The 27,822-nt window shown below is 41.0% G+C and overlaps 2 protein-coding genes and 1 long non-coding RNA gene across 3 annotated transcripts; 1 reads left to right on the forward strand and 2 right to left on the reverse strand.

Annotated features, from left to right (window-relative positions):
* Nucleotides 1–1,922: 1,922 nt before the first annotated feature.
* On the reverse strand, nt 1,923–3,277 carry LOC119904181 (NAD(P)H dehydrogenase [quinone] 1-like). The gene is made up of 6 exons (XM_038720655.1): nt 3,206–3,277; nt 2,950–3,117; nt 2,727–2,857; nt 2,544–2,657; nt 2,367–2,468; nt 1,923–2,277 (listed from the first exon to the last, which is right to left on the reverse strand). Exons 1-6 carry the CDS (start codon nt 3,207–3,209, stop codon nt 1,978–1,980), a joined length of 819 nt encoding a protein of 272 aa, XP_038576583.1. The 5' UTR covers nt 3,210–3,277; the 3' UTR covers nt 1,923–1,977.
* A 793-nt stretch (nt 3,278–4,070) lies between these two features.
* LOC119904183 lies at nt 4,071–27,441 on the forward strand. The gene is made up of 3 exons (XR_005444660.1): nt 4,071–4,620; nt 18,488–18,566; nt 27,328–27,441. It is a non-coding gene; the product is annotated as an uncharacterized LOC119904183 (long non-coding RNA).
* Nucleotides 16,274–17,618, reverse strand: LOC119904182 (NAD(P)H dehydrogenase [quinone] 1-like). The gene is made up of 6 exons (XM_038720656.1): nt 17,536–17,618; nt 17,280–17,447; nt 17,057–17,187; nt 16,874–16,987; nt 16,690–16,791; nt 16,274–16,600 (listed from the first exon to the last, which is right to left on the reverse strand). Exons 1-6 carry the CDS (start codon nt 17,537–17,539, stop codon nt 16,301–16,303), a joined length of 819 nt encoding a protein of 272 aa, XP_038576584.1. The 5' UTR covers nt 17,540–17,618; the 3' UTR covers nt 16,274–16,300.
* Nucleotides 27,442–27,822: the final 381 nt, after the last annotated feature.

The following is a 27,822-nucleotide window of genomic DNA, read 5'->3' on the forward strand; positions in this document are numbered from 1 at the left end:
ACAACAAACAAGATGTAGATGCCAATGCTGTCAGAAATGCTAAAGGATAAAAGCAAAGTTTTAAAAACACCTCAGCATCTACAGAAACCAGCCATGCAGGGGATAAACTGTGGGCCACCCGGGTGCCTTAACACCACTATACTCACACTGGTGTGCAGCCACCTAAACACAGCAAGTCAAACACACATAAACCACACAATAAAACTAAGTTATACATGTGCACACAGCTATCATACACACCACCACATGCAGTGAAGGGGAAAGGGGTTCCCAAAATCCACTACCCTGTCTGTCTGAACACTAAAAAGAGGGGAAAAGGGCTAATATACTGAGGGAAATCACACAGCCAAAAAAAGGGAAAATAGCCACACCTGTAGCAGACCTTAGCAGTTGCACCTGCTAAATACCTTACAGATGATATTTACCTCGAACAATGCAGTAAATAGTCAAACCAACTCTGACTCCACCTCATTTATCGATCGGACATTTAGGGCCACTGCAACGTAAATCATGTTATCAAAGGCCACCTATAAACACACAAACTAGTAAAGGTCCACTAGATAGCATCTTTTTACCTCAGGGTTATCAACCTCCAATTCCTTCTCTGCTGTGAACTTTAGCATAACAGGCTATGCGGCCTACAGGGTCTGGACAACAGGTCCAAATGCAAATGCCTGTGATGAAAACAAATTAACACATGTTCACAAAAGTTGATCTGATGCAGTAAGCCTATTTTAATTACGAGGAAGCTAATTACTGTTCATGATTCATACATTTTAACCACACTGTCAACTCCAATCGTATGGTAAGAGATTTTACCTGAGAAGTCTTTGCAAATTATTAAACAGAAATGAATGCCTTGTTTTGGTTACTGAATTTCTTCAGTTTTTTTGACAGCAAAAAGGAGGAAATGATCTTAACATGTACAAACAAAAACACAGCGACCTGGTGAAACCTCAGCGGTGAAATATGCACAATGTCCAGTTCCTGTATGTCACAGGCTATGGTCTGGAAATCAGAGTGCAAGCCGGTTTCCTTAAGTGTGCCCCTCACTCCACCCCACATCTTATTTCCTCCATACCCAAACAAAAGCTGCTTCTCTGGGACAAGCTTGCATGCAAACTCTTTGGCCGTCAGCATGTCTGTACAGGGTACAGAGCACTTCAGCTTCAACAGACGGCATACAAGCAACATGCACAGAACTCACCTAAACATTTAAGTCAAAACTCAGCAAGACATGACGCTTTACTGCACTTAACCAAAAATATAAGCAGTGTTCATCACTACCCTCCAGCTTTGATCTGGCTGTTGGGTAGGAGTGGTTTCCCCAGGTGGGTTCCTACTGTCAGAACAAACTCCTTTTCAGCATATTTCAAATGAGCTTCAGCTGGGAACTTCTCCCCATCAAAAGCAATCTGAGAATAAGAGGAGAGGGGCGTTTCTCCCAAGAGTTCCACCATCTGACAGGTCACATCCAGGATACCATTCTAGAGATGGGATACATGTGCTTTGAGTGCACTGTAAAAGGCAACATGAGGCCATTTCAGTCTAAAGAAGTTTATAGTAATTGATGCAGGAGAAAATTCTTTGATCAAGTCACATGGGGTTGAGAGAGCAGGTACCCTGACAGAATGTTCTTGAAATTCTTAAGACTGGGTGACAGTGAGCAATACTGAACTAAGTGTTATAGCCATTAATAATGAATCTTGCCTAGAAGATCCCAGCAAAGCTTGAAGATAAGCATGTGGCCCAGTACATTGTCCAGAAACAGCAGTTAAAGACTTCTAGTTCAGACACACTGGTGGGTTACTTCTGAACAAGCTAGAAGTATTGTGCAAACACTGGCCACTATTGAGTCTGTCACCCTGAGGACTCTTTTGGCTGTACTCGTCATAGTGCAATAAACTTGCCAAGACAGTAGATGTTCTTAGACAGCTTTTATTCATCATAGTTGAATGACAAGAGATCTTGCAGTCTTTAGACTCCAGCTTTCATCTGGTTGTTGGGTGGTAGTGGCTTGCCCAGGTGGATCCCCACAGTCAGTCCAAACTCCTCAGTGGCATGTTTCTCACAGACGTCAGGCTTAAGCTGGAAGCCCTTCTCCCTGTCGAAGCAGTCCAAAGGAGTGAAGGAAAGTGGTTTTTCCTCCAGGAGGCCTTGCAGTCTTTTACGCCAGCCCTCCAGCATGGTGCCTCGCACCTCAGAGGGAACGTGAGACGGAGCCCAGAAGATCTGAGGGGCCAGAACTTGGAAGCCACAGTAGTGCAGGATGCCATTCTGGAAGACGGTGGTGATATGGTCAAATGTTTACCACAGTTGATAACCCATTAAATGCTTTGCCAAGTCAGTTTATGCTGGGCCAGTACCTGCAGCGGCCACAGTGTGACATTCATGTCTCCATTAATGCCATTTGCACTGAACATGGACTCGTGAGACCCAGTGGTGAAGGACAGCATGGCTTTCTTGTCCTGTGCAGAAAAACCAATTCAAACAAGCCAGAGACACACCCCCCGTAATGCAAGCCTCTTGATTTGGTCCCTTACCTTGAAGATGCCCTGGCTATACCTCTTCTCTTGGGAGTAAGCGAAGCCCAGTGTGAGCACCCGGTCAATCCAGCCCTTCATGATTGCAGGAAAACTGAACCAGTACATGGGGAACTGAGAAGAGTTTGAGTTAGTTTCAAGCACAGGGCTTGGGCTTAAACATATTAGTCAGTCAGCCTGTACCTGAAAGATGATGAGGTCTGCTTCAGTGAGTTTGCGTTGTTCTTCGGTGATGTCAGCAGACAGTTTTCCAGCCTCCCATGCTAGTTTGGTCTCCTCTGCGTAACAGAAGTGATCTGCATTCTTAACTTCTCCTGTAGAGACAAAGTAAATGTTGCCTGAAATTATGGAGAGCAACTAAAGCAAAAAAACTGCCAGGTTTAATGCCAGTGAGATATTGATATACCAGTGATGTCCTCAGCAGTAGCAGAGGCTTTAAACTTCATGGCATATAGGTCAGATATTTCAGTTGTGTAGCCCTTCGTTCCAAAGACTTCCACAGCAGCATCTTTAGCTGCAGCACTGAATGAGCCAGAGCTCTGGTGGCCATACACAATAAACACTTTCTTTCCTGCTAAACCAAGAATTAAATATTAGAACAAGTAGAACTCATAATTTCCAACCATAACACACTGGCAAGAACACAGAGCAGAAAACCTCACCCATTCTGGAGAATATGAACAACTAGCTGGTCTGTTAATGGAAAGAACTGCTCATTCCGGAGCAAAGCAGAAGATGCTATTTTTATACTGCAAGCCTTCTGGAGCATTTGCACTCTCTCAGGTGCTGTCAATCAGCAATCAAGGTCATCAATCAATCAGCTGAGCTTGGGTGATTCTCTCTCAGGAGTCTCATCAACATATCCACATATCTTTTTCTGAACCTAGTCAACATTTTTTAATGGGGAGGGGAATTTTTGTAAACGCAGGATAAGCTTACAATAGTACTCTCGAGCCTATGTCGTCTACTTGAAGGCAATGTGTGCTTTTCTCATTTTAGCCTACCCAGAAAGAGACAGAGACAGAGTATATGTTTGTCTGTGTTTTTGTGTCTTTTATACAGTAATCGTGTGGATATTTGAGAGCATGCGTGTCTGTGTACAAGATGTTTTAAAAATTGTGTGCCACTCCTGATGTCTTCAAACCACATGAAGCAGATGTGGCTGAGTGATCTTCTCACTCTACTGTTACTGGTTTCCAGTGCTGTTTTCCTTTGCATTACTTTCCTCTTGTAGTGTACCTACATATGATTTTAATAAAATTATGAATGTCAATATTTCTCCTCGAAGGGCACCACCTAAAGATTTGCTGTTCGCCCAAGGCTTTAGGAGCTTGAGTATAGCTTGATAATTACACGAATTTCTGGTAATTTTTGGTAGTTATTAATGGTTCAGTTATTCTAAAATCGTTAAGTTTAATCAATCAGTCAGTCTCAAATCTGAGAAGGAATCCTCTGTACAGGGACCCAGGACGCTAAACAGTACACACACACAAATCAATATAATCAAGGAGAAATTTATTGACTAACTAAAGGGAATACAACGGTGTGAGTAAATATGGGAATATTACAGGAATAACAGTCAAACATGAAACAAACCAGAAGGTAATGAACAGAATATGCAATAAGACAAAATCAGTATAATAGGCTGGATGGAATTTCAGTTTGGTATTGTGGATGGAAGAGAATGAGGGAACGAATGGTCATAAATTATGTTGCAAATTTTAAATAAACTAGGGGTTTCTTAACTAAAGATGAGGACCAACTATAGGACACCAACGAGTCACAGAATGTGATTTGTTTATGCCTTATTGTTGTCATAATTCCCCGTGGCAAAGGCTCACTGCCGGTTTTGGCTTGTTGTTGTTGTCCGGGCCCGGCTGGGTTGGCACCCCAGCGGCGTCTCGAGCTGGTTTTAAACCGGTGGATTTGTTCCAGAGTCCTATGCGGGAAAACGCTTGCACCAACGGGCAAGACGGTCAGCCCTGGCTTTGCGCTCTGAGTTCGTTTGGTGTCGCTATAGCTCAGCGGAACACACTCCAGACTCTGTCGTTGGAGCCGTGACTTCGTTCAACCCGAGGTGAGAATTAAACGAGTTTCTGGGTTTCTGGGTCAAAAGTTGCGTAGAACGGTCGGATAACGTTAAAATAACAAAATCAAATAAGACACATACATTCGCCGTAGGTTTGCAAGGCCCTGGGAATATAGGCTATTTAACGTTGCTGAGTTTAAAACAAAAGTCTGGGGAAAGTTTCGTCCCAGGCAGCTCCAAACAAAAGTCAAAATCAAATCTCCTGCTGAGAAAAATGGGGATTCAAAACATGGAACTTTCTCAGGTCGTCTGAAGGAAGTTGAAAGTAGCCTACAAAAAGAGCATTATCAGAATTTTACAAGAGAGTTACAAAAGTTACAAGAGAGCGTAATTACAAGAGGATACACGAGTTACACGAGGATACAAGAGCATACAAGAAAAAGGACTTTTAAACGCTTGTGTGTTATACCTTTTCTGTCCTCTTGGTGGAGCTCTGATTCCATGCAAGGACAGTGGATACGCAACTTAAAACTCAAACTCTTGAACTGGGAACTGGGAATTGGATTATAACACAAGAGGAACGTGCGGATGCACGTTTTAACAAGAAATTATATAAGAAAACATTTAGATAAAGTATTAGTTAAACACTAAACAGACAGTGATTACTATGGGATAATAGGGAGAAATTAGGAAACTCTTCAAGATTACTTTCTTATGGTTCTTTAGCTTCAAACATCATACTAGAGGATAACAACATGATAATTTCTACTCAGATCTAAGAGGCAAACGCCATTACTAACTTAACAAGGACTATTATTTAAACAGAACAAAACACAGTTTAGAAAGGAAAAGGTTGTTGGCTCAAGAAGGCAGGAATTGTTAGTGTCCCTCCTTTCACAATCCTGTGGCTTTTCACATTTGCACATCAGCTAGAAGAAGAAGAGAGTGGTGTTTTATGACCTCAACCATGCTGTGGGAAAAGGTTCAGAGTGACACAGGACGGCATGGCACGACTTTTGATGTCAGGCGGTAACCTGTGGGGGAGAAGGGGTTGAACTGCCCTTTTGCTGTCCTGCAGAGTGTCTTCAGTGACACCTTTTCGGCGAGAGGGGTTTGGAAAGTTCTTGAATACACAATCCTTAAGCGATGCATGTCTGATTGAGTCTATGCAGGTCCTTACCAAAACATCAGGCGATGTCTCTAGTTTTGCATGTCAACAGGCCAGCTCAAAGGGGAGAAAGGAAGAACCCCCCCTTTGGCCGAATCTGATCTCACCTCCTGATTGAGATGAGGGCTGGTTGACACACTACAGTCCCCCCTTTCGAACAGATATTCTAACAGCTAACAGCCTTGACTGAAGGTTTTAGCCCTCGTCTTAAAATTATTTTAATAGAAGAAGCGGCTTTTATTCCTGAGAGGGACTGTTTGAGTTACATTGTATCGAACCCGTTTGATCGGGTAATAGTTTATTTCTGCAGTTGCTGTAGCAAGATGTCTGCTCTGGAGCAGGTATTCCTAATTGATAAAAGGAGCGATAGATTTGGGCATGTTAAACCCAGCAGCAGCTCACTTGGTGGGTGAAAATCTTGTCAGAAAATTGGTTTTCAATTCAATTAGTTAGAGACCCCCACTCTGAACTTAGTGGTAGGTGAAATTTCAACTGGGGAATACAAAATAGTGGCTCGAGCCGTGGGTGGCGGACCGTAGTGAAAGAAACCTGGCTTCAAGTTATGTTTTACTCAGCATGCACACAAACTTTAATACGACCTTCCTTTAACAACTAGCAGTTATCGTCCCTATCGTCCTCGTTGTTGAGGATTTCTATTAATTGTTAATTTATTAGGACGTTATCATTCCCGACGAGTCCCATGGGGTATTTGTGTTGCTTGATTTGGCTGTGGTGAACCCATTTGAAGATTGGCTCTCTCTACGGCACTTTTGTACCTTGATCTGGTACACAACTGGTGAAAGTTTATCTGTGATCGCATGAGGGCCTGTCCACTGGGGAAAGAACTTTTTGCAAGTCTTCCTGTACCCTGGCCGTCCTCAAGTGTGATCGACAGGTAAAATTTTCGTGCCACTCCCTTTTCAGTCAGGTGACACAAGAACTGTTGCGCTGGGGGGAGATGCTTCCCTCGCCAGTGCACAGGACTGTTTTGGTGCGGTCGCCGGTTCTGTCGACATGTTAGCCTGGAGTGGTGGACTGGATACATCGGGTCCCCAATATATATAAATGTAAATGCTCCGTATTCGTAGTGCCCTTCTAGTCTTTTCGACCACTCAATGCGCTTTTTACACTACATCTGCATTCACCATTCACACACATTCATTCACTGAGCCTAAGGCTCAAACAGAAACTAATATTCACACACATTCATACACTGGACAGCCACCAGAGGCAATTCGGGGTTCAGTATCTTGCCCAAGGACACTTTGCTTATTGGGGGATCTCTGGTGTGTAACTCTTTGAGATCGCCTGTTCCAACTAGAAAAGTTTTGTGATTCGCGCTGGTTGTGTCCACCCCCTCTTTCTCGAAAGGACCGATTTCCCCAGCGGCTGGTCGCATACTGGAGCCGGTGGAATTCAGTTCTCTGGTAGTTCTGTTCCTTGTCAGCCCAGGGTGGCCGCGGGTAGCCACAACCTTGATCAGGTCGTCAAGGCGGCACGTGCCTCTGATACTGAGTCTGCTGAGAAGCCTGTGATGTATGAGCGGCGGAGGCAGGTGGTTCACCACCCAAAGCTGCTCCCAGCTCCATATGGAGGAAGTTGGGGTTGATGTTTAAGACTCTCCGAGGCTCAGAATTCCGAGTCATAGTATGTCTCTGCTTTTCTAACCCTTTCGTGGCTAACCCTTGTAGCTGTCGACAAGTTTGGGTGAGGGGGCATGCCGCGACACTCAGACGGTACCTAGTTGTGGGATGGAGGTTTTGAATGAAAAGGCATTTGAATTTTACCTCTTCCTCCAGCTCAAGCTCGATTTTGATACCAAAGTACGCTTGCCACAGGCGGTGATAATACTACTGAGGGGGTTCTGACCACCCTTGCTTAACATCCATTGCAGCTGCTAAGCCTGTTTGCGAGCCCAGGTCAGAGTATCCTTCCACCATGGTTTCCAGTGGGATTAGTGGGAGTGTTCGTGAGGACCAGTCTTCTGAGGCTGGCCAAGGGGAGCGAGCTCTGGGAGCTGTTCAAAGGGGTTTGTTTGTTGGCCTATCTCAAGTGAGAGTTGGAACTCTCCTCTGGCGTCGGCCAACTCCTCCTCCATGATTTCCTGCTGTTGTCACGATCCTGCCCTGAGCTCGTCTGGGTTATATTATTTTGGCCATGCCTTCTCTGTGTTTTGATTTTGGTTTCTCTTTGTCTGGGTTTCAGTCCTGTCTGTCTGTGGTCTTGTATCCAGTCTTCTGCTTGTTCTGTGTGGTGGTTCTGATCTGTCCTGTTATCTCGGTGTCTGCCTTAGTACTTGTTTAGTCCTGTTCCTGTCCCTCATGTGTTAGATCTCTACCATCATGCTTGGGTTCTGTCTGTTTGTTAGATGTCAATTTATGTTCTCAGCCAGTTTCATTATTAATCCGATTTTGATCATTTTGCTTTAGTCTCTGTGTAGCCTTCATTATGTCATTCATCCGCACCTTTAAGTTACTTCGTATCTGCCTTGTCTCATATCCTAGTTCCAAGTTGGTGTCTTAGTTCTTAGTCCTGTACCTTAGTTCATGTCTGAAGTGTTTACTCCTGCTCTGTGTACTTCTGTGTTGTTTTGCCCATGTCTGCTCTGAGTTTTGTTTTGTCTTTGCTTCCATCTGTGTTCCTTGTGATTAGTGTATTTGTATTCTGTCTGCTTGTGTCTGGATTAGTTTGTTATTTTGATTATTCTGATCTGTTACTACTTACTTTGACATGTTTGGTGTTCAGTACTTGCATCTGTTCACCTCCAGTAATCTGCCTGTCAGCCAGTCTCTCTATTTTCCCCTTCTGTCTCTCTGCCTCGTTAACCCTGATACCAGTCACCTGTGTAGCTCCCGCCCTGCTCGTTAATCCCTGTGTATAAATGTTTGGTGTTTCTGTTAATTCCCTGTCTGGTCATTGTTGCATGTTGCATGTATGCTCTGTCGTAAGTTCAATTGCTTAACTTCTGCCACTAGTGGTGCTGAAGTCTATTTAATGCAGGGTATGTAATTATTCCGCCAGCCAGTAGGGGAGCTGTTTCGTTCAATGGGCCTGTCCCGCCACATGGGGCGCTGTGGGTCGGTCTGTTTCACAACTACACTCTAAAGAAACCGTTGCCTGTGGTCAAGCCCACTCACGAATGTTGCCCTTTAAAAAAATATAAAAAAAATTGACTCAGCAATGAACATCAAAGGCAGACATGAGCTGGCACACATCTGGGACCAAAATCAGTCCTAAATCAACCCATCTATCAAGACACCATGAGGAGGAGGGATTAGGGAATAACTACGCTGCAAATGCTCACATGCATGCAAGCACACCACACAGGGCAAGGATTTAAATAGGGCTGTTCTCAAAATATTGATATAGAAATATATCGTTATGTATTCCTTGCTGATACGCATATACAGATGCTTCTGTATCGATACGGGAATACTGGAAATACCCAGCTCTAGCTTTAAAACACTGTGGACTGACATAACAGAACAGTTGCTGTTGAGGGGTTGCTGGGGTTGCTGGGGATGCTGCTGCTGCTGCTGCTGCTGCTGCTTTGTTGCTGATACTACTGGAGGTGATCTGTGACTAGAGATATTTCATACATTTTCCTGAAATCTAATAGGGCCATTTCTTCTTCACTCTTTACTTTGATGTCAGGAATATTATTTATTTTACATTGGAACTGACATTTCTATATTTATTTCCAGTCATTGAGTTTTTATTGTAGCTGAGCTGTTGTAAACACTACTGTTGCTGTCAAAATGTAAATATATTCCACTGTTCTGAATTTAATGGTAATTTTTGAAAAAGGGCTGATAAGTAGGCTATAAGTCGGAGGAATAGGCTTAGTATCAGTATAAGCCTGTTTTACCAATGTTGTTATACTTATTTTAAGGCACAAGGCTTTTATTAAGTTAATGTAATGATCCTAGTTCAAGTGAAACGTTTTTAGTCAAATTACTTTAACCCTCCACCTATTTCCAGGAAAAACACCTAAAATAACATACCCAAAATAAATCAGTAATAACTGCTCAACCATTAGGCCTAGATGCATAATTCTGGTGTGGTGTCCGAACAAAATGCACATATATTGTACACTACACTGGTCTCCTTTGATAGGTCAGCTAAGCTAAGGAATATGAATCAACTGTAAATGAACCTATTTATTTTTCTATTAAAGAGTAAATGGAGTTGCCTGGTTTAAAATCTATATTTTAATATCACCATTAAAACCATCATCCAACTCATTATAATGCAACAGAATATCTTCTAATACACCTGGAATACAACTGTAACTGTAAATTTGATGAAAAAAAAAATTAACTAACAGCAATTACACAATTTTAAAAAAATATACCACGCGAATGTCCATGATTTGGCCACATTGACTGTTTATATGTTCACTTTTATTGGGAGTTTTCTTCAAAACACTATTTCTCTCCATACAACCAAAACACTGAAATGTTGATAAAAACAGTGAACTGTGACCTAAAGCACTCCCATGCTTTACAGGCCACAAGTTGAGAACAGAACATCCTACAGGGCCGATATCTGTCAGGTCAGGTACCACTTCGTTAAAAAAGACCACACCTCTCGACGCACGTGGAACTTTTCTCCCTCTAACACAGGGGTATTCAATTAGATTTCAAAGAGGTCTAGTTAGAGAAAATTTCCTGAAGCAAAGGTCCGGAACATCAAAACGACGAACTTGCGTTATCATTCAGTACTATAACCTATAGTTGTATCAACACATGTTTTTAGTCAACAATGGACTGTCAAATCAAATAATATTTCAGTCAGTTTTCACATCAAACTGGAGGGATAATAAATAATAACTATTCAAATAATAAATTCTAAATTTAAGTAAACTAAAGTGCCTAATTTTTAGAAAAAATGTAATAAAAAGTGTAGCTTGAAGTGATGAAGTGTAGTCTCAACCAATTTTATAATAAACACTCAACACATCATAACAAATGAACAGCTGTAATGCCTCCTCTTCTCTTTCATTTCCTCTTACAGAGCTACCACTTTCCTACTTTCTGTTGTTCAGTGAGAAACGTGAGCTCCAGCTAGCATATTGGAGATCTATGAGATATTCTGGTTTTGAACTGCCCGTGGGAGGAATGTACATGTAAAAATCTGTACATTCTTGATTAAAAGTCATGTGAAATCTCTTTTATCTTTCGTCTCCTCAATTCGGGTGTGTTTCCAAAACGTCTCTGGTGAATCTCGCGGACTCGACTCGCAAGCATCGGTATGCACAGATTTGATTGGCTGAGCAGCGTCACATGAGACGATTGGAGCACATGCGATTGGTCTGTGAGTTTCCTGGTCCTCTAAACCAGTACAGTAAATGCTAGAAAAGCTGCGCGGGTTAAAATAGAAACGCTCCGTCACGAGGTAGTAAGTCTCAATAATAAATGGGCTGTAGGTCGGCGGTCCGGAGAGGACGGCGGCTGGGTCCGGATCCGGACCGCGGTCCGCCTATTAGTGACCTCTGGTATAGGCTATTGATGACTATGCCCCGCCTCCAACTAAAAAGGCGCTCATGCGTATTTTGGGGCTTGTGGGTTATTACCGATGGTTTTGTAGGAATTTTTCTACAGTTGTTGCTCCTCTCACAAACCTGTTGAAAGCAAATGTTATATAATATATAATATGTTTGGTCTGCAGAGTGTCAGAAGGCGTTTGAGAGGCTCTTACGTGTAATGCTCCAGTTTTGGCTGCTCCTCAGTGAGAAAAGGCTTTCAAACTTGAGATAGATGCTAGGTATGTGGGTGTATGTTGGGCCCTTTTCCTGCAGTCCCACAGCTTGGACATTCGTCATATTAAGGGGCGGGAATAATAATAATAATAATAATAATAATAATAAAATAATATAAAATATAAAAATTCTGTAAAAATAAATATTAGAAAAAAGTAAATTAGTAAAACAATAAGCATGTGTTTGTTTGTTAAAAAATGAAAATAATATATTAAAATAAATAAAACAGTAAGCGTGTGTGTTATAAAAAAAGTAAGTGACGGAGTAACATGTGTGTTAAAAAACATTTTTTAAATTATTATAAATAGATAAAACTGTGTGTGTGTATATTAATAGACAAATTTTTTTTATAAAATTAATTAGTTCATAAAAAAGACAAATGTAAGATTTAAAAACACAACTACTACTAAAATATCACAATCAAAATAATAATAATTAATAATAATAATTTGAAAATTAGTACAATTAGTTTCCACTAGTTGTCCTCAGTTCATCGCATGATGAGATATATTTTGCAGCAATTATTTGACATTTGGGCATTTCTCCCAGTAAATAGGGGAGTTTCTGTGTTTTTCCAGCTAAATACGCACACCACCTATACATTTTCTAAGCCTTCATTACGTTATTTTTTTTTTTACTGACTTCCTTAGAGTCAGATTAATTCATGGATTATCTGTATCTATAAAATAAGACATCAGTTTTCCATCTGTCATCATAGCCTGTATTGGAGGGCCTCTAATACTTCTTTCTTCCATTTCTTTCCACCATGCGGTAAAATTGGGGTTACATAAGCATACTAGTGGTCTTAGCTGGGCAGCATAATAATGGCCTTTCAGATCCATGAGTGAGAGACCTCCCTTTACTTTAGCAAGTTGCAGTGTTTTATATTTAATCCTCAGCCTTTTCCCCTGCCATATAAACCGGGAAATCAACTTATCCCACTCTGAAAATTGTTGTTTGGGAATCTCCACGGGGAGAGTCTGGAAAAGATACAAAAGGCCGGGTAAAATGCTTATCTTTACTGATTCAATTCTCCATCTTGAAATATCCGATTTAATTTTGGAGTTTAAGGGTAAATAGTTTATATCAAATAATTTTGTGGTGTTTCTAGGTAAGTGCACCCCAAGGTACTTCATTGATTACTGGTCCCATTTGAAGTTATATGTGTGCTTTATTTCCCTTGGGGGATCATAATTGAAGGTCAGAATCTGTGTTTTATGAGCATTCATCTTATATCCCGATCGCTGGCCGAATTCTTCTAAAGTGGACATTAATACTGGCAGTGATTCTGATGGTTGGCCCAGATAGATCAAAATATCATCAGCAAAGAGGGCTAGTTTATGTTCCGCTCCTTGTATCTGTATTCCTGTAATACCTTCATCTTGCCTAATCCACTGGCTAAGGGGTTCAATGAATAGCGAGAAAAGCATAGGGGAGCAGGGGCATCCCTGTCTACACGAGCGCTCCAAAACAAAAGGGTTGGAGAGGTTGCCATTAACTTTAATTCATGCCGTGGGTTTATTGTAGTGTGTTGTTATTGAGTGTTTTAATTGCTTTAATGATAGTGTAATGGAAACCAAATTCTTCAAGAACTTTATATAAGAAGGCCCATCTTACTGAGTCAAATGCTTTTTCTGCATCTAGTCCCATTAACATCGCTTCCATCTCGTTCTGTCGTATATGTTGTATAATACGTAATGTTCGCCTGATACTGTCCTGGGTCTGTCTCTGACGTATAAATCCTGTCTGATCTAAATTAATTAGTTTTGGTATAATATCTTCAAATATCTTTGCTAGTATTGATGTGTATATTTTGTAATCCAGATTTAGTACTGAAATTGGCCTGTATTGTCCACAATTTGGGATAACGGTTATTGTAGCCTCTTTCCATGATGGGGGGGTCTGTCCTTCTTTTAGTGCCCAGTTACATGCTGCTCGAAGTCTTGGAGTTATTTGTTCTCTATACGTTTTATACCATTCCAATGTATAGCCATATGTACCTGGGCTTTTGTGGGCTTTCAGCCTGCTAATTGCTGCACTGACTTATTTGTCTGTGATTTCCCTAATTAGCGTATCGTTTGGTTCCTTTGTTACTTGGCGTAAATTCAACGAGTTAAGAAATGTTCAATTTTTTGGTTGGGAATATAGATTTTTATAATATGATTCAAAGCTTTGCTGTATTTTCTCTGTGTCATAGTGTATTAATCCGGTTTTAGGGTGTCTTATTTTATGAACTGTACTGTCTGCCTCTTGTTTCCTTAACTTATAAGCTAATAGTTTTGTGCCCTATCTCATAATATCTTTGTCTCAGAAATAGTAGGTTTTTTTGTATTTCTTCATGATTTAAAACGCCTATTTCATTTAGCATTTTTTTTATGTCTAGTTTCTTGTCATTGTCTAATGTGTCCTTGTGTTGTCTCTGTAGTTCCTTAAGTTCGGCTTGTAGTTTATTAAGTTTCTCCTTTTTAAGTTTTTTCAGAAATGTGGTGTGTGCAATAATTTTACCCCTAGCACTGCTTTGCAGGCATCCCATAGTACTAAGGAGGAAACCTCCCCATTATTGTTCTCTTTGAAGTAAGTTTCGATTTCAGTCTTTATTTGTTCTTTTACCTGGGGGTTGTTTAGGATACTTGCCAAAATGAGGATTTCGGGTTGTTATTAATGCTCATTGTCAATGTTATGGGGGAGTGGTCAGATATATCAATTGTCCCAATTTTACAATCTTGAATTCTATGTCTGTCCTTACTAAAAGTAAAAAAGTAGTCTATCCTAGAGTAGGTGTTGTGCGGTGCGGAGAAATGTGTATAGTCCCTGCTGGTTAGGTGGAGCTCTCGCCAAATGTCAATAATACCCAGTTCTTCCATAATAACATTAATTTTTTTACTGATCGATTTTTGTTGAGATAGGTCTGATCTAGAAGTGTCCAATTTGGATAATCTAATGTTCATATCGCCTCCACATATAAGTATTCCCTGAGTTTCATTGGACATAATGTCAAATAATTGTAAGGCCCAGTCGCAAATTAAAATGGCAACCCCTCTATGTCCTGATTTATATGAAGAAAAGAAAGCGTGTTTATAGGACCCTTTCGTTAATTTAACATGTTCAGTATCAGACAGATGTGTTTCTTGGAGTAGGGCTACAGGGGCCTTTTCCTTTTTTGCTTTAGTCAGGATCTTGTACCTTTTTTGTGGATTTACATTTCTGTTTACATTAAGAGATAGAATCCTCAGTCCTCGACTGGTTCCTGCCATCGTTACTGGTAGGGGGGACCCCTCTGTTTAACCTCAACATACTCGCTTGGTTGTAGACAGTTTAGTGCTGCACTGAACAGCAGCAGACGAACAACATACAACAGAGTTGCCAAGAGTGAAATACGGATAAATATAAAGAAAAAAAACAAGACTTGTGTAACTTCCAAACATAGGGTTTTTACAAAAACCCCAGAAGAGCTGGAGTGAATCAGCCCTTGAGAGGGTAGACCTCCCTAAGGAGAGGGCCCTCCTCTGGAATAGTAATCCCACAAAGTTCCCTCACTTCTCTCAATGAAAATAATATCTTCTCCTGGCATGTTAGTATGGTATGCAGTTACTGTCTTTTTGTATGATTTCTGTTATATAGTTGCCTTCTTTTAACAATTAGCTGTATTAGAGTACAAATACCTGTTATTGTCTGTTTCGGTCTATAAAGCAAGCATTAGTGACCTGTCCTTTAAGTTGGGTCTCTTCGGAACTGCTGTAGTTCATATCTCCTTGCAGGCTTTGAAACCTCAGCGGTGAAATATGCACAATGTCCAGTTCCTGTATGTCACAGGCTATGGTCTGGAAATCAGAGTGCAAGGGCGGTTTCCTTAAGTGTGCCCCTCACTCCACCCCACATCTTATTTCCTCCATACCCAAACAAAAGCTGCTTCTCTGGGACAAGCTTGCATGCAAACTCTTTGGCCGTCAGCATGTCTGTACAGGGTACAGAGCACTTCAGCTTCAACAGACGGCATACAAGCAACATGCACAGAACTCACCTAAACATTTAAGTCAAAACTTCCACAAAACTCAGCAAGACATGACGCTTTACTGCACTAACCAAAAATATAAGCAGTGTTCATCACTACCCTCCAGCTTTGATCTGGCTGTTGGGTAGGAGTGGTTTCCCCAGGTGGGTTCCTACTGTCAGAACAAACTCCTTTTCAGCATATTTCAAATGAGCTTCAGCTGGGAACTTCTCCCCATCAAAAGCAATCTGAGAATAAGAGGAGAGGGGCGTTTCTCCCAAGAGTTCCACCATCTGACAGGTCACATCCAGGATACCATTCTAGAGATGGGATACATGTGCTTTGAGTGCACTGTAAAAGGCAACATGAGGCCATTTCAGTCTAAAGAGGTTTATAGTAATTGATGCAGGAGAAAATTCTTTGATCAAGTCACATGGGGTTGAGAGAGCAGGTACCCTGACAGAATGTTCTTGAAATTCTTAAGACTGGGTGACAGTGAGCAATACTGAACTAAGTGTTATAGCCATTAATAATGAATCTTGCCTAGAAGATCCCAGCAAAGCTTGAAGATAAGCATGTGGCCCAGTACATTGTCCAGAAACAGCAGTTAAAGACTTCTAGTTCAGACACACTGGTGGGTTACTTCTGAACAAGCTAGAAGTATTGTGCAAACACTGGCCACTATTGAGTCTGTCACCCTGAGGATTCTTTTGGCTGTACTCGTCATAGTGCAATAAACTTGCCAAGACAGTAGATGTTCTTAGACAGCTTTTATTCATCATAGTTGAATGACGAGATCTTGCAGTCTTTAGACTCCAGCTTTCATCTGGTTGTTGGGTGGTAGTGGCTTGCCCAGGTGGATCCCCACAGTCAGTCCAAACTCCTCAGTGGCATGTTTCTCACAGACGTCAGGCTTAAGCTGGAAGCCCTTCTCCCTGTCGAAGCAGTCCAAAGGAGTGAAGGAAAGTGGTTTTTCCTCCAGGAGGCCTTGCAGTCTTTTACGCCAGCCCTCCAGCATGGTGCCTCGCACCTCAGAGGGAACGTGAGACGGAGCCCAGAAGATCTGAGGGGCCAGAACTTGGAAGCCACAGTAGTGCAGGATGCCATTCTGGAAAACGGTGGTGATATGGTCAAATGTTTACCACAGTTGATAACCCATTAAATGCTTTGCCAAGTCAGTTTATGCTGGGCCAGTACCTGCAGCGGCCACAGTGTGACATTCATGTCTCCATTAATGCCATTTGCACTGAACATGGACTCGTGAGACCCAGTGGTGAAGGACAGCATGGCTTTCTTGTCCTGTGCAGAAAAACCAATTCAAACAAGCCAGAGACACACCCACACCCCCCCGTAATGCAAACCTCTTGATTTGATCCCTTACCTTGAAGATGCCCTGGCTATACCTCTTCTCTTGGGAGTAAGCAAAGCCCAGTGTGAGCACCCGGTCAATCCAGCCCTTCATGATTGCAGGAAAACTGAACCAGTACATGGGGAACTGAGAAGAGTTTGAGTTAGTTTCAAGCACAGGGCTTGGGCTTAAACATATTAGTCAGTCAGCCTGTACCTGAAAGATGATGAGGTCTGCTTCAGTGAGTTTGCGTTGTTCTTCGGTGATGTCAGCAGACAGTTTTCCAGCCTCCCATGCTAGTTTGGTCTCCTCTGCGTAACAGAAGTGATCTGCATTCTTAACTTCTCCTGTAGAGACAAAGTAAATGTTGCCTGAAATTATGGAGAGCAACTAAAGCAAAAAAACTGCCAGGTTTAATGCCAGTGAGATATTGATATACCAGTGATGTCCTCAGCAGTAGCAGAGGCTTTAAACTTCATGGCATATAGGTCAGATATTTCAGTTGTGTAGCCCTTCGTTCCAAAGACTTCCACAGCAGCATCTTTAGCTGCAGCACTGAATGAGCCAGAGCTCTGGTGGCCATACACAATCAATACTTTCTTTCCTGCTAAACCAAGAATTAAATATTAGAACAAGTAGAACTCATAATTTCCAACCATAACACACTGGCAAGAACACAGAGCACAAAACCTCACCCATTCTGGAGAATATGAACAACTAGCTGGTCTGTTAATGGAAAGAACTGCTCATTCCGGAGCAAAGCAGAAGATGCTATTTTTATACTGCAAGCCTTCTGGAGCATTTGCACTCTCTCAGGTGCTGTCAATCAGCAATCAAGGTCATCAATCAATCAGCTGAGCTTGGGTGATTCTCTCTCACGAGTCTCATCAACATATCCACATATCTTTTTCTGAACCTAGTCAACATTTTTTAATGGGGAGGGGAATTTTTGTAAACGCAGGATAAGCTTACAATAGTACTCTCGAGCCTATGTCGTCTACTTGAAGGCAATGTGTGCTTTTCTCATTTTAGCCTACCCAGAAAGAGACAGAGTATATGTTTGTCTGTGTTTTTGTGTCTTTTATACAGTAATCGTGTGGATATTTGAGAGCATGCGTCTCTGTGTACAAGATGTTTTAAAAATTGTGTGCCACTCCTGATGTCTTCAAACCACATGAAGCAGATGTGGCTGAGTGATCTTCTCACTCTACTGTTACTGGTTTCCAGTGCTGTTTTCCTTTGCATTACTTTGCTCTAAATAAAGAGTTGCCTGCGGTAAAGCCCACTCACGAATGTTGCCCTTTAAAAAGAATAAAAAATAGACTCAGCAATGAACATCAAAGGTAGACATGAGTTGGCACACATCTGGGACCAAAAACAGTCCTAAGTCCCATCTATCAAGACACCATGAAGAGTAGAGGTTAGGGAATAACTGCTACGTATGCTCACATGCATGCAAGCACACCACATGAGTGAGACATATGGACACGCTTTGTCAGCTATCTGTCTTCCCATTGTCTCTGCTTTTTTTGACTTAGAGTTTTTAATGGTTGGTAGGTACAGTATTTGTCACACCGCTACATGCATTGTTCAAATTTAAAATTATGAGGTTCTGGTGTTTATGAGGCCTACTCTTTTCATTTTCAGTCTTCAGTGTGCTTCATATTGGCCCTCTGGCTGCATTCCCTCTGTTGTGATGGGACGGGATCGTGTGTTTTGCTGGGAGGTATGTTTTCATGGTTTGTGATGTATTGAGCTATATGATCCCTGACTAATTTGTTGCAACATTGCATGATGTGCTCACAAGCATGTCTCACACTTTCTATATATGTGTCAGGTATTTGATGTGTACCATTCAAGGCTTTCAGCCTGGTTTATGTGTCTTATTTTGACCATACAACATAAAAAAACATCTGCAGCCCAACTTTAAGAGCTCTTTTACATATAACTACAACCATGCAATTATAGAGTACAGAAGGGCATTAAAAAGGTACGCACACAAGGTACACTTAAGTACAGAGGCTAATGGCTTGTTTGTCTTTAAATAAATACTGGATAATAAAATGAAAATGTAGCCTACAATGCCCTCATATGGCCAACGTGAGAAAATACAGCAATTTAGTTCTTTTATATGGCCTTAACTTTAAATAAAATGCTTATTCTTACTACAAGTAAACTGCAACGCTATCTAGATGCTACAACAGTAAAATAAGATTATAAATGTTTATTTTAAATGTGACACACTGGCCTACCACTAATGGAAGGATTACCATACTGGCCTACAGTGGGCCTGTGGTGTGCTTCTGTTTGAAGTGACACTTGTCCCAATCTCTTCTTGTTTGCACCTGATACCGTTCCAAGGCCATATCCCGCTGCAGAAAACCTGCGTTAAAATTAGTAAAGAAATTTAAAGATGTTTAGTATCAGAACAGACCCTGCTTAAGAAAATAAAACCTGCATCACAGGTTTCATTTGGTGATTCTATATACATTTTTGTACATATGTTATCTTATAGTTTCTTGCATATTCACTGTGGATCTGTTGTAGCAGGAAGCTTTGGACTCTTCATCCTCAGCATGAACAGAGTACTGAGGTTGAGTTGCAGTGTTTGCAATGTCACTGAGAAGAGGCAAGATGGCGATGGGGTGGATGCCCATTGGCTCCATGTCCCACAATCCATCTATTTTCATACCATACATAATTGCTGTTTACCACTAGATGGTGACACTGGCCAGTTTCTCTTGCAGCTGGAAATTGATTTGAGACAGTTTATGGTTTAATCATAGAAGGAGAAGCTTGAGTAGGTTAAGGCCAAAGTGATTAATAGCCATCCAGATGGTGAGTATATATTGGCAGAACAGAATCATTGTAAAGCATGCAAACGGCACCCTTTAACAGATTAGTGTCACAAATCTAATCACTGGAATGACCATAAGTAAAGAGCTCTAGGATTTACTGTGATACTTTTGGCACACACTCAGCACTGCCGCCTGGCATGGATACAAATAAAAGTCATTCAAGTTGTTTCAGCTGGAGAAAGTTTAGGTCTTGCAGTTGCCTCTAAAATATTTGCCAAATATGTGCTAAACCAGAAACTTCCTCTACTGTTTCACTATCATAACCCAGTGATCAAACACACAGTCAGTTATCTGATTACAGGAGAAAAGACAATGAGTATCTATAGCCTGGGTTATCACACTTTCAGATCACCTGAAACTCAGAACCTTTGTTTACCTTTTAATAACTGTTGATAGTGAGTCTATTAACTTTATTAGACAGGCAAAATTAAGTGTGAGAATAAATTACAAGAAATTACTTCCATGAAATTGCTTTTCTTCAACAAAGTAGGTATTCAGTACATACTATTCCACTAGAGAGCAGCATGCACCAATAAGACCCATGTTGCATCACCTGCAGCAAGGAAATCAACCTTCCTCATTACTTTGACATGGCAGCAGCTGCACCATTGTTGGATAGTCATACAAAGTTTGGAGTTGGAACATGTAATACAATTTTGTGAAAAGGCAGGAGCTCAGTTTTAAATATTTTTCATCAAACAGCTGCTTCTGTGATTTCCTCTCTTAAACCAAAAGCTATGATTTTCTAATGAAACAAAAGTGGCCACAAGAGGGTACATCTGGTGTATCCTTAAAAACAACATTGTTGAGTGAATGTTGACAATAGGGGAAACCGGGTGTTGAATAAAAAGCTTTCTGTATCATGTTTTTCTAATAATCATTATTACATAATGTTACATTTCACCCCAGGGTATGTTACAACTAACTCAGACTATGGGGTGAATTCTAACGTTTAAATCCTTGTGTTTTAGACTAAACAATGAGTTTTCTGTCTGTGTTGCAGAGATAACAGCTACACCAATTAAATGGCAGACACATGTGACTAGTTTGTATCACATTTTGAAAGCAAAAGAGCTCCGAGATTCTGCATAGATGACCAAACATAGGAAAACCTCTTATACACCACTTGCAAGAGTGCAAACAAGCTCGTATACATATATTTTCTTGGCTTAATAATAACAGCACATGTATTGAATCATTTGCCACATGTAATCATAGATAACTTTAACATCGATGATTCATCTTCCTGGAACTCTTTCATCCTCTGTCTTTTTAGTTTGTTAGTAAGGTCAAACACAGAGGCATAATGAGAACAGGTGAACATAAATAAGTGTCATCTTTACTGATTTACTGGTAATTTATGCATCAGAAACATACACAACCTTGAATATATGCCATAGCATGGTTAGCGTACTGATATCAAGCTGAATTACAGAAAAGTTTGACTAAGATTGAAAACATCCCCCGCAAGATCATTCTGAGTTTCTTATTTCCCTTAATTCTGTGGTCAAAGGCGGTTTACTCGGTCTGGATTGTCTGCCTTATTCCTGTCTAGACACTTTCAGGTCAGCTGCAAAATACTTTTCATAAAATGCTATTGCTTGACAGACTCCAGTCACCAGTCTGTCAAGCTCCTGAAGTTTGCGGATGACACCACCCTCATTGGGCTCATCTCAGGTGGGGACGAGTCTGCCTACAGGTGGGAGATCGACCATCTGGTGACCTGGTGCAGCCAGAACAGTCTGGAGCTCAACGCTCTGAAGACCGTGGAGATGGTCGTGGGTTTTAGAAAGAGCCCAGCCCCACCCTCCCCCATCATTCTGTGTGACTCCCCAGTCACCACTGTGGACTTATTCCGCTTCCTGGGCACCATCATCTCCCAGGACCTCAAGTGGGAGCTGAAAATCACCTCCCTCACCAAGAAGGCCCAGCAGAGGATATACTTCCTGCGGCAGCTGAAGAAGATCAGCCTGCCAAAGACAATGATGGTGCACTTCTACACCACCATCATTGAGTCCATCCTCACCTCCTCCATCACCATCTGGTACGCTGCAGCCACTGCCAGGGACAACGGCAGGCTGCAGCGTATCATTCATTCTGCAGAGAAGGTGATTGGCTGCAATCTTCCTTCTCTTCTGGACCTGTACTCCTTGAGGACTCTAAGGCGTGCAGGAAAGATTGCAGCCTCCCACCCCAGACACAAACTGTTTCAGACTCTCCCCTCTGGCAGGAGGCTGTGGTCCATCAGGACCAAAACCTCTCACCACAAAAACAGTTTCTTCCCGTCTGCAGCTAGCCTCATTAACAAAGCCCGGGTCCCCCTACTGACACACCCCACTTCCAAATGATACAAATGTCTCTGCACATGTAAATACTGTTTCATCTCGTGTCGGGCATAGACCTGGCACGTCGCACATATTTGTTGTTGATTGTTGATCTTTGTTGTTTATATATTTATATGTACACAATATTCTCTTACGTTGCGTTACTTCTGAACGGCACAGACCCAGAATAATGCACATTTATACACTTACCTAAAGGATTATTAGGAACACCTGTTCAATTTCTCATTAATGCAATTATCTAATCAACCAACCACATGGCAGTTGCTTCAATGCATTTAGGGGTGTGGTCCTGGTCAAGACAATCTCCTGAACTCCAAACTGAATGTCAGAATGGGAAAGAAAGGTGATTTAAGCAATTTTGAGCGTAGCATGGTTGTTGGTGCCAAACGGGCCCTTCTGAGTATTTCACAATCTGCTCAGTTACTGGGATTTTCATGCACAACCATTTCTAGGGTTTACAAAGAATGGTGTGAAAAGGGAAAAACATCCAGTATGCAGCAGTCCTGTGGGCGAAAATGCCTTGTTGATGCTAGAGGTCAGAGGAGAATGGGCCGACTGATTCAAGCTGATAGAAGAGCAACTTTGACTGAAATAACCACTCGTTACAACAGAGGTATGCAGCAAAGCATTTGTGAAGCCACAACATGCACAACCTTGAGGCGGATGGGCTACAACAGCAGAAGACCCCACCGGGTACCACTCATCTCCACTACAAATAGGAAAAAGAGGCTACAATTTGCAAGAGCTCACCAAAATTGGACATTTGAAGACTGGAAAAATGTTGCCTGGTCTGATGAGTCTCGATTTCTGTTGAGACATTCAGATGGTAGAGTCAGAATTTGGCGTAAACAGAATGAGAACATGGATCCATCATGCCTTGTTACCACTGTGCAGGCTGGTGGTGGTGGTGTAATGGTGTGGGGGATGTTTTCTTGGCACACTTTAGGCCCCTTAGTGCCAATTGGGCATCGTTTAAATGCCACTGCCTACCTGAGCAGTGTTTCTGACCATGTCCATCCCTTTATGGCCACCATGTACCCATCCTCTGATGGCTACTTCCAGCAGGATAATGCACCATGTCACAAAGCTCGAATCATTTCAAATTGGTTTCTTGAACATGACAATGAGTTCACTGTACTAAAATGGACCCCCCAGTCACCAGATCTCAACCCAATAGAGCATCTTTGGGATGTGGTGGAACGGGAGCTTCGTGCCCTGGATGTGCATCCCACAAATCTCCATCAACTGCAAGATGCTATCCTATCAATATGGGCCAACATTTCTAAAGAATGCTTTCAGCACCTTGTTGAATCAATGCCATGTAGAATTAAGGCAGTTCTGAAGGTGAAAGGGGGTCAAACACAGTATTAGTATGGTGATCCTAATAATCCTTTAGGTGAGTGTATATCTACAACGTTGTTCTTCCATTTTCTTCCATATTTATATATTTCTACATTTATTTATGTTGACTGTATGTTTGTCTACGTGTAGCACCTTTTCACCACAGCAAATTCCTCATATGTGTAAAACATTACTTGGCAATAAAGATCCTTCTGATTCTGATTCTGATTCTGTATTTGCATTTGGCCTGGCTTGTGACCATGTATTTTGATCAGTTCACATTCCTGGCTGTTCTTGTAACAGACCAATGAACTGCCCTCAGCTGACAGCTGTGACTGTGAGTTTCCTGGCAACGGATGGTCCCAAAATAAGGACAGATACACGCCTCTTCTTGCAACAAAAACAAACGGGGGGGACAGAGCAGAGTTTACATTGTGCATTTGCAAAGTTGAAATACAGAATATGTCTAAATGTTTTTAACACTACTTTTTCATTTTGATCACTTTGTATGCTCCTCCTTGTAATTCTTTTATTTATTTTTCCAATCTAAATTTAATTTTAAATGCTCCCTGCCATTGTAGTTTTTGCCCTTTTCTGGTCTGTCTTATTACATTTTATAACTTCAATTTGAAAATGTATATATACAGCATGTTAACTGATTCTGCCATACCTCCATGGACCAGTCAATGCAAAATATTGTGATCTCAGTCTGTGCTCACCGTTTCGTCTCTTCTGTGCCCATTAGGATAACAAGTCACTTATTATATGTTTGTCAACCAAGAAGGGTTTCTGAGGCAAAGCCCCTGAAGGCAACTCAATGAAGTGATGTTCACTGAACTGTGACAGCATCTAGCAGCAAAACACCGAGTTACATTGTTCATAGAGTGAATGACAGACAAACCTTGTGCATGTTTATTTAATGTTACAGCACCGGCATGTACCGACATAAGAGTCACTGCTTCCAAAGTAAATTCTTTGACTGAAGTGAAAGTCTCCATCTTTATCTCTGCCCCTGATGAGTTGGAAACAGGTGTCCTCTGTAATAGCTGTCTTACTGAATTAGCTGAGCAGAAGTCTGTTTTAAGTAGTTAGAGTAAACAACAAATTGAAGTTGCTTCTTTTAAGTTGGAAGGAGATAACGCTGGAATTTTAACTCACCCAAAACCTCATATGCTTTCCCCAGCATTATTCTCAGGCGTGCAACAAATCCGTCAATGCTGCTTCTCCATTTAAGTTTTTCTTTATCAGTTATATTTTGTAAAGTGTCTGTTTAATGCTTCATCCTGCTTCTCTGGGTTGTTCTTTCTCTTACTTTACAGTTGGGAATTTTGCTTCTGATCTAAGCGCCAGATTGGAATTAAAACTTTTTAAAAACTTGTTAAGGTGGCTGGATAGGTTGTTTGTTTGTTATCATCAAACAGAAGACAAGGGGACAACTGCACTGAATTAAATTATGGCACAAGCTCATCACTTTACTTTTGCAAAGTGCATGGTACAAACTTGGTGCCACATCTTTCAATTTCCTTGAAAGAACTACTCATTTTAAACATTTAAACATTTATTAATTATGCATTTACTGTATTATTAGAAACTTAAATGTTCATTTGTGTTGTATGCTTTCCTGTTTATAAATTGTATTATATTTATTAATTGGAATGAACAGTTGGACATGCAATAAGTGAAAACCATTTTATTCATAAGTAATGACATCTGTCCAAGAAACATAAATGGAAATGATTAGAGATTCATGGACCTGTAAAATAAGGTGTTTCCACAGCTGTTTGTTATTTACTTTACCAGCTATGAATTGGACAGATGACTACAGTATCTTGAAGGAATGTATAAATGTGTGACTGGGAAATACAGTAGGCTTACATATTGCACTACATACTGTACAAACAAATGCAGATGCAAAGACAGGATGATGTTGTTCTGTGTGTGGCAACAAATGAAAGGTAACGAAATACTGGCACAGGTATGAAATGAAGGCACAGACCACGACCAAGTTGATCCATCCGTAATATTGTCATACATTCTGTATTTTCTTATTCATCCCTAGTGTTCTTAGGTGACACCCTGTCTAGGGCTGAACCTATTAGTCAGTTAGTCAATTAATCACTTGACAGACAATGATAACTGATTAATCACTGAAGTCCCTGTTTCCAGCTGCGTTTCTCTGTATCATTGTACTTTTAGTATTGTTTTGGTTTGTGATTCTTGATTGGACAAAGCAAGCAACTGGAGAAGTGGATCACCTTGGACTCAGGACACATTTTTGGGGTATTTTTCTGTGAATTTGAATTCCTTGATTTATTTGTTTAAAAAAATAACCACCACCATTTAACAATCAAAATAAGTGTTTGTTGCAGCCTTGATACAATCAGTCTATTCTTGTTCATTTTTAATCTCAACAAATGCATTATTAATAATGTGACTGTAATCTGTGATGAATTCTTTTGTCATTGACATTATTGTCTAATGTGCCTCATTTTCCTTCATTAATTAATTAGAAAAGTGCTTTTGGAAGCTTTGCCAAAAACGTTGACAAACGCAGCACAGCTGCTGTAATGTCTCACCTCGCCTCCCCTCCTCCCCTCTTCCTCCTCACTGCTGTAGCCATGGTGACAAAGCTGATCGATTAGATGTCATCGGATTCCAAATCAGCAGAAAGAATATATGACAGCAGATGGTAACCAGACAGAGAAGAGAACTGGGGGTGGGGGCATTGACAGTGCGTGATTTGTGGGCAACACATGAGGGTTACTGAAACTGGTACATGACGGGGTAAAAGCGATAGAAAGTAAGAATTAAGGAGGAACAACACATTGGACTTAAACCTGCAGAATATGCACTTTTTCATCACTGAAATACAGAACTGGGAAACATACTGAAAATGTCTTTGTTTTACTGTAGATGTGAGCAAAAGATGTCACACGTGCATGTTCATTAACACAAGACGACGTGTGCATGCATGAGCAGATGAGGAGGAGGAGATTTTGTTTTTAAAAAGTGAGGTTGGTGGCTCTGGCCTTTAAACAGATGGTGTCCAAGCTGAGACAGACGAGGAGTTAAAACCCAGGAGAATTGGTGTAAAACAAAGGGGGTGGGGGCACAAGAGAGAGCAGTTTATAACTGCAGTCCAGACACAGGACTTTTTTATTATCTGATTATACTGTATGATCTTCATGCATTGCATCATTAGTCCTGGCCAGGTGTCTGAGCATATCCTGAATCTGCAGTATAGAGTTAAAGTTCTGACAGATGTGTAGGGATCGGGCATTATTTGTTCATTAGACTATACTGTGAAGCTGGACCAAAGCTGGAGGTTTTTCTCAAAACCCTTACTGTAAAATGAAAGGTAGATGAATAAAAAAGGAAATTTCAGAGAAGAATGGACCACATGTGTACATTTTAGCCTGATTTAATCTTGACATTAATTGTGTTTGTACTTTTTTCCATTTATTAGAGATAGTACACATTAATCAACATTGAATACAATGGAAATGCCAGAATTAGCCAAGGTTACGTTGTTACATCTACCTTGCTAAAATGTTATGGCCCTACCTACAAAGATGATGAATCTTTCAGTGAAATAGTGAACAAGTACTTGAATTAAAGAATTACAGCACTGTGAACTTTAAATGAAGCGTTCTAGTCATTTGTTTTCATTAATATGTGCATCTAGACTTCATTTCAGTACCAAGAGCTGTCTGTTTGCTAAACAGCCAGCTGCATGCTTCTACTATAGACAGAAGTGATTGTAAGATGGTAATAAATGCTAATTTTCTTTAGGATGCACATGGTTCTAATATATATATACAGATAATGTTTTTAACTGTTGAATGTATTGATGTACTGATTTTCAGATTTCATAATATCCTTTCTCTTCTCCCCTTCACATGCAATTTCTTGCCATGATTGTCATTCACTACTCATCCACCAGATGCCCTCAGACTTTTCCACCTTCCTTCATCTGCTGTGCCTGCATGCCTGCCTCCCTGCCAGTCTGTCTGCCTACATAAAAGCAGTGATGCATCAATAAACCAGTAAAAGTGTATTGCCTTTGTCTGCACTTGGGTCCAACCCTGCATTTTCCTTGTGACACTTGTCTTGTTTTTGATTGACATTTTTTCACGGTGTTATAGTGTCTGTTCTGCAGTTACTGCACACAGGTGGGCTGTCATGAAAATCACACTACATTCACTGCACGCACACACACTTTTTCATGACCATGTCAACACCAAACTCGCTGACCCTCATCTATCGCTTAGTGTCCTCCTGACAAAGTGGCTACCACAAAACCAAAAACATTGTCACTGTATTCTCCTGAAGATCATATATATCCCTAAATAAGAACTTATCCCCTTTTCACCATTGCTGTTTTCACTTTTTTCACAGTTAAATTATACACACACAGTATTTAAGGATGAGCCATGAT

Source organism: Micropterus salmoides, unplaced genomic scaffold, assembly GCF_014851395.1.
Source record: "Micropterus salmoides isolate LMB-PRFRI ecotype aquatic unplaced genomic scaffold, ASM1485139v1 Ms_hic_scaffold_15, whole genome shotgun sequence".
NCBI lineage: Eukaryota > Metazoa > Chordata > Actinopteri > Centrarchiformes > Centrarchidae > Micropterus > Micropterus salmoides.

Excerpts from the sequence above, each read along its gene's own strand:
- LOC119904181 (XM_038720655.1), bottom strand. Across the intron at positions 2,858-2,949 it reads TACTGCTGAGGACATCACTG|GAGAAGTTAAGAATGCAGAT; the intron begins GTATATCAATAT and ends TTGTCTCTACAG. Across the intron at positions 2,278-2,366 it reads TCACACTGTGGCCGCTGCAG|AATGGCATCCTGCACTACTG; the intron begins GTACTGGCCCAG and ends ACCGTCTTCCAG.
- LOC119904182 (XM_038720656.1), bottom strand. Across the intron at positions 17,188-17,279 it reads TACTGCTGAGGACATCACTG|GAGAAGTTAAGAATGCAGAT; the intron begins GTATATCAATAT and ends TTGTCTCTACAG. Across the intron at positions 16,792-16,873 it reads ATAGCCAGGGCATCTTCAAG|GACAAGAAAGCCATGCTGTC; the intron begins GTAAGGGATCAA and ends TTTTCTGCACAG.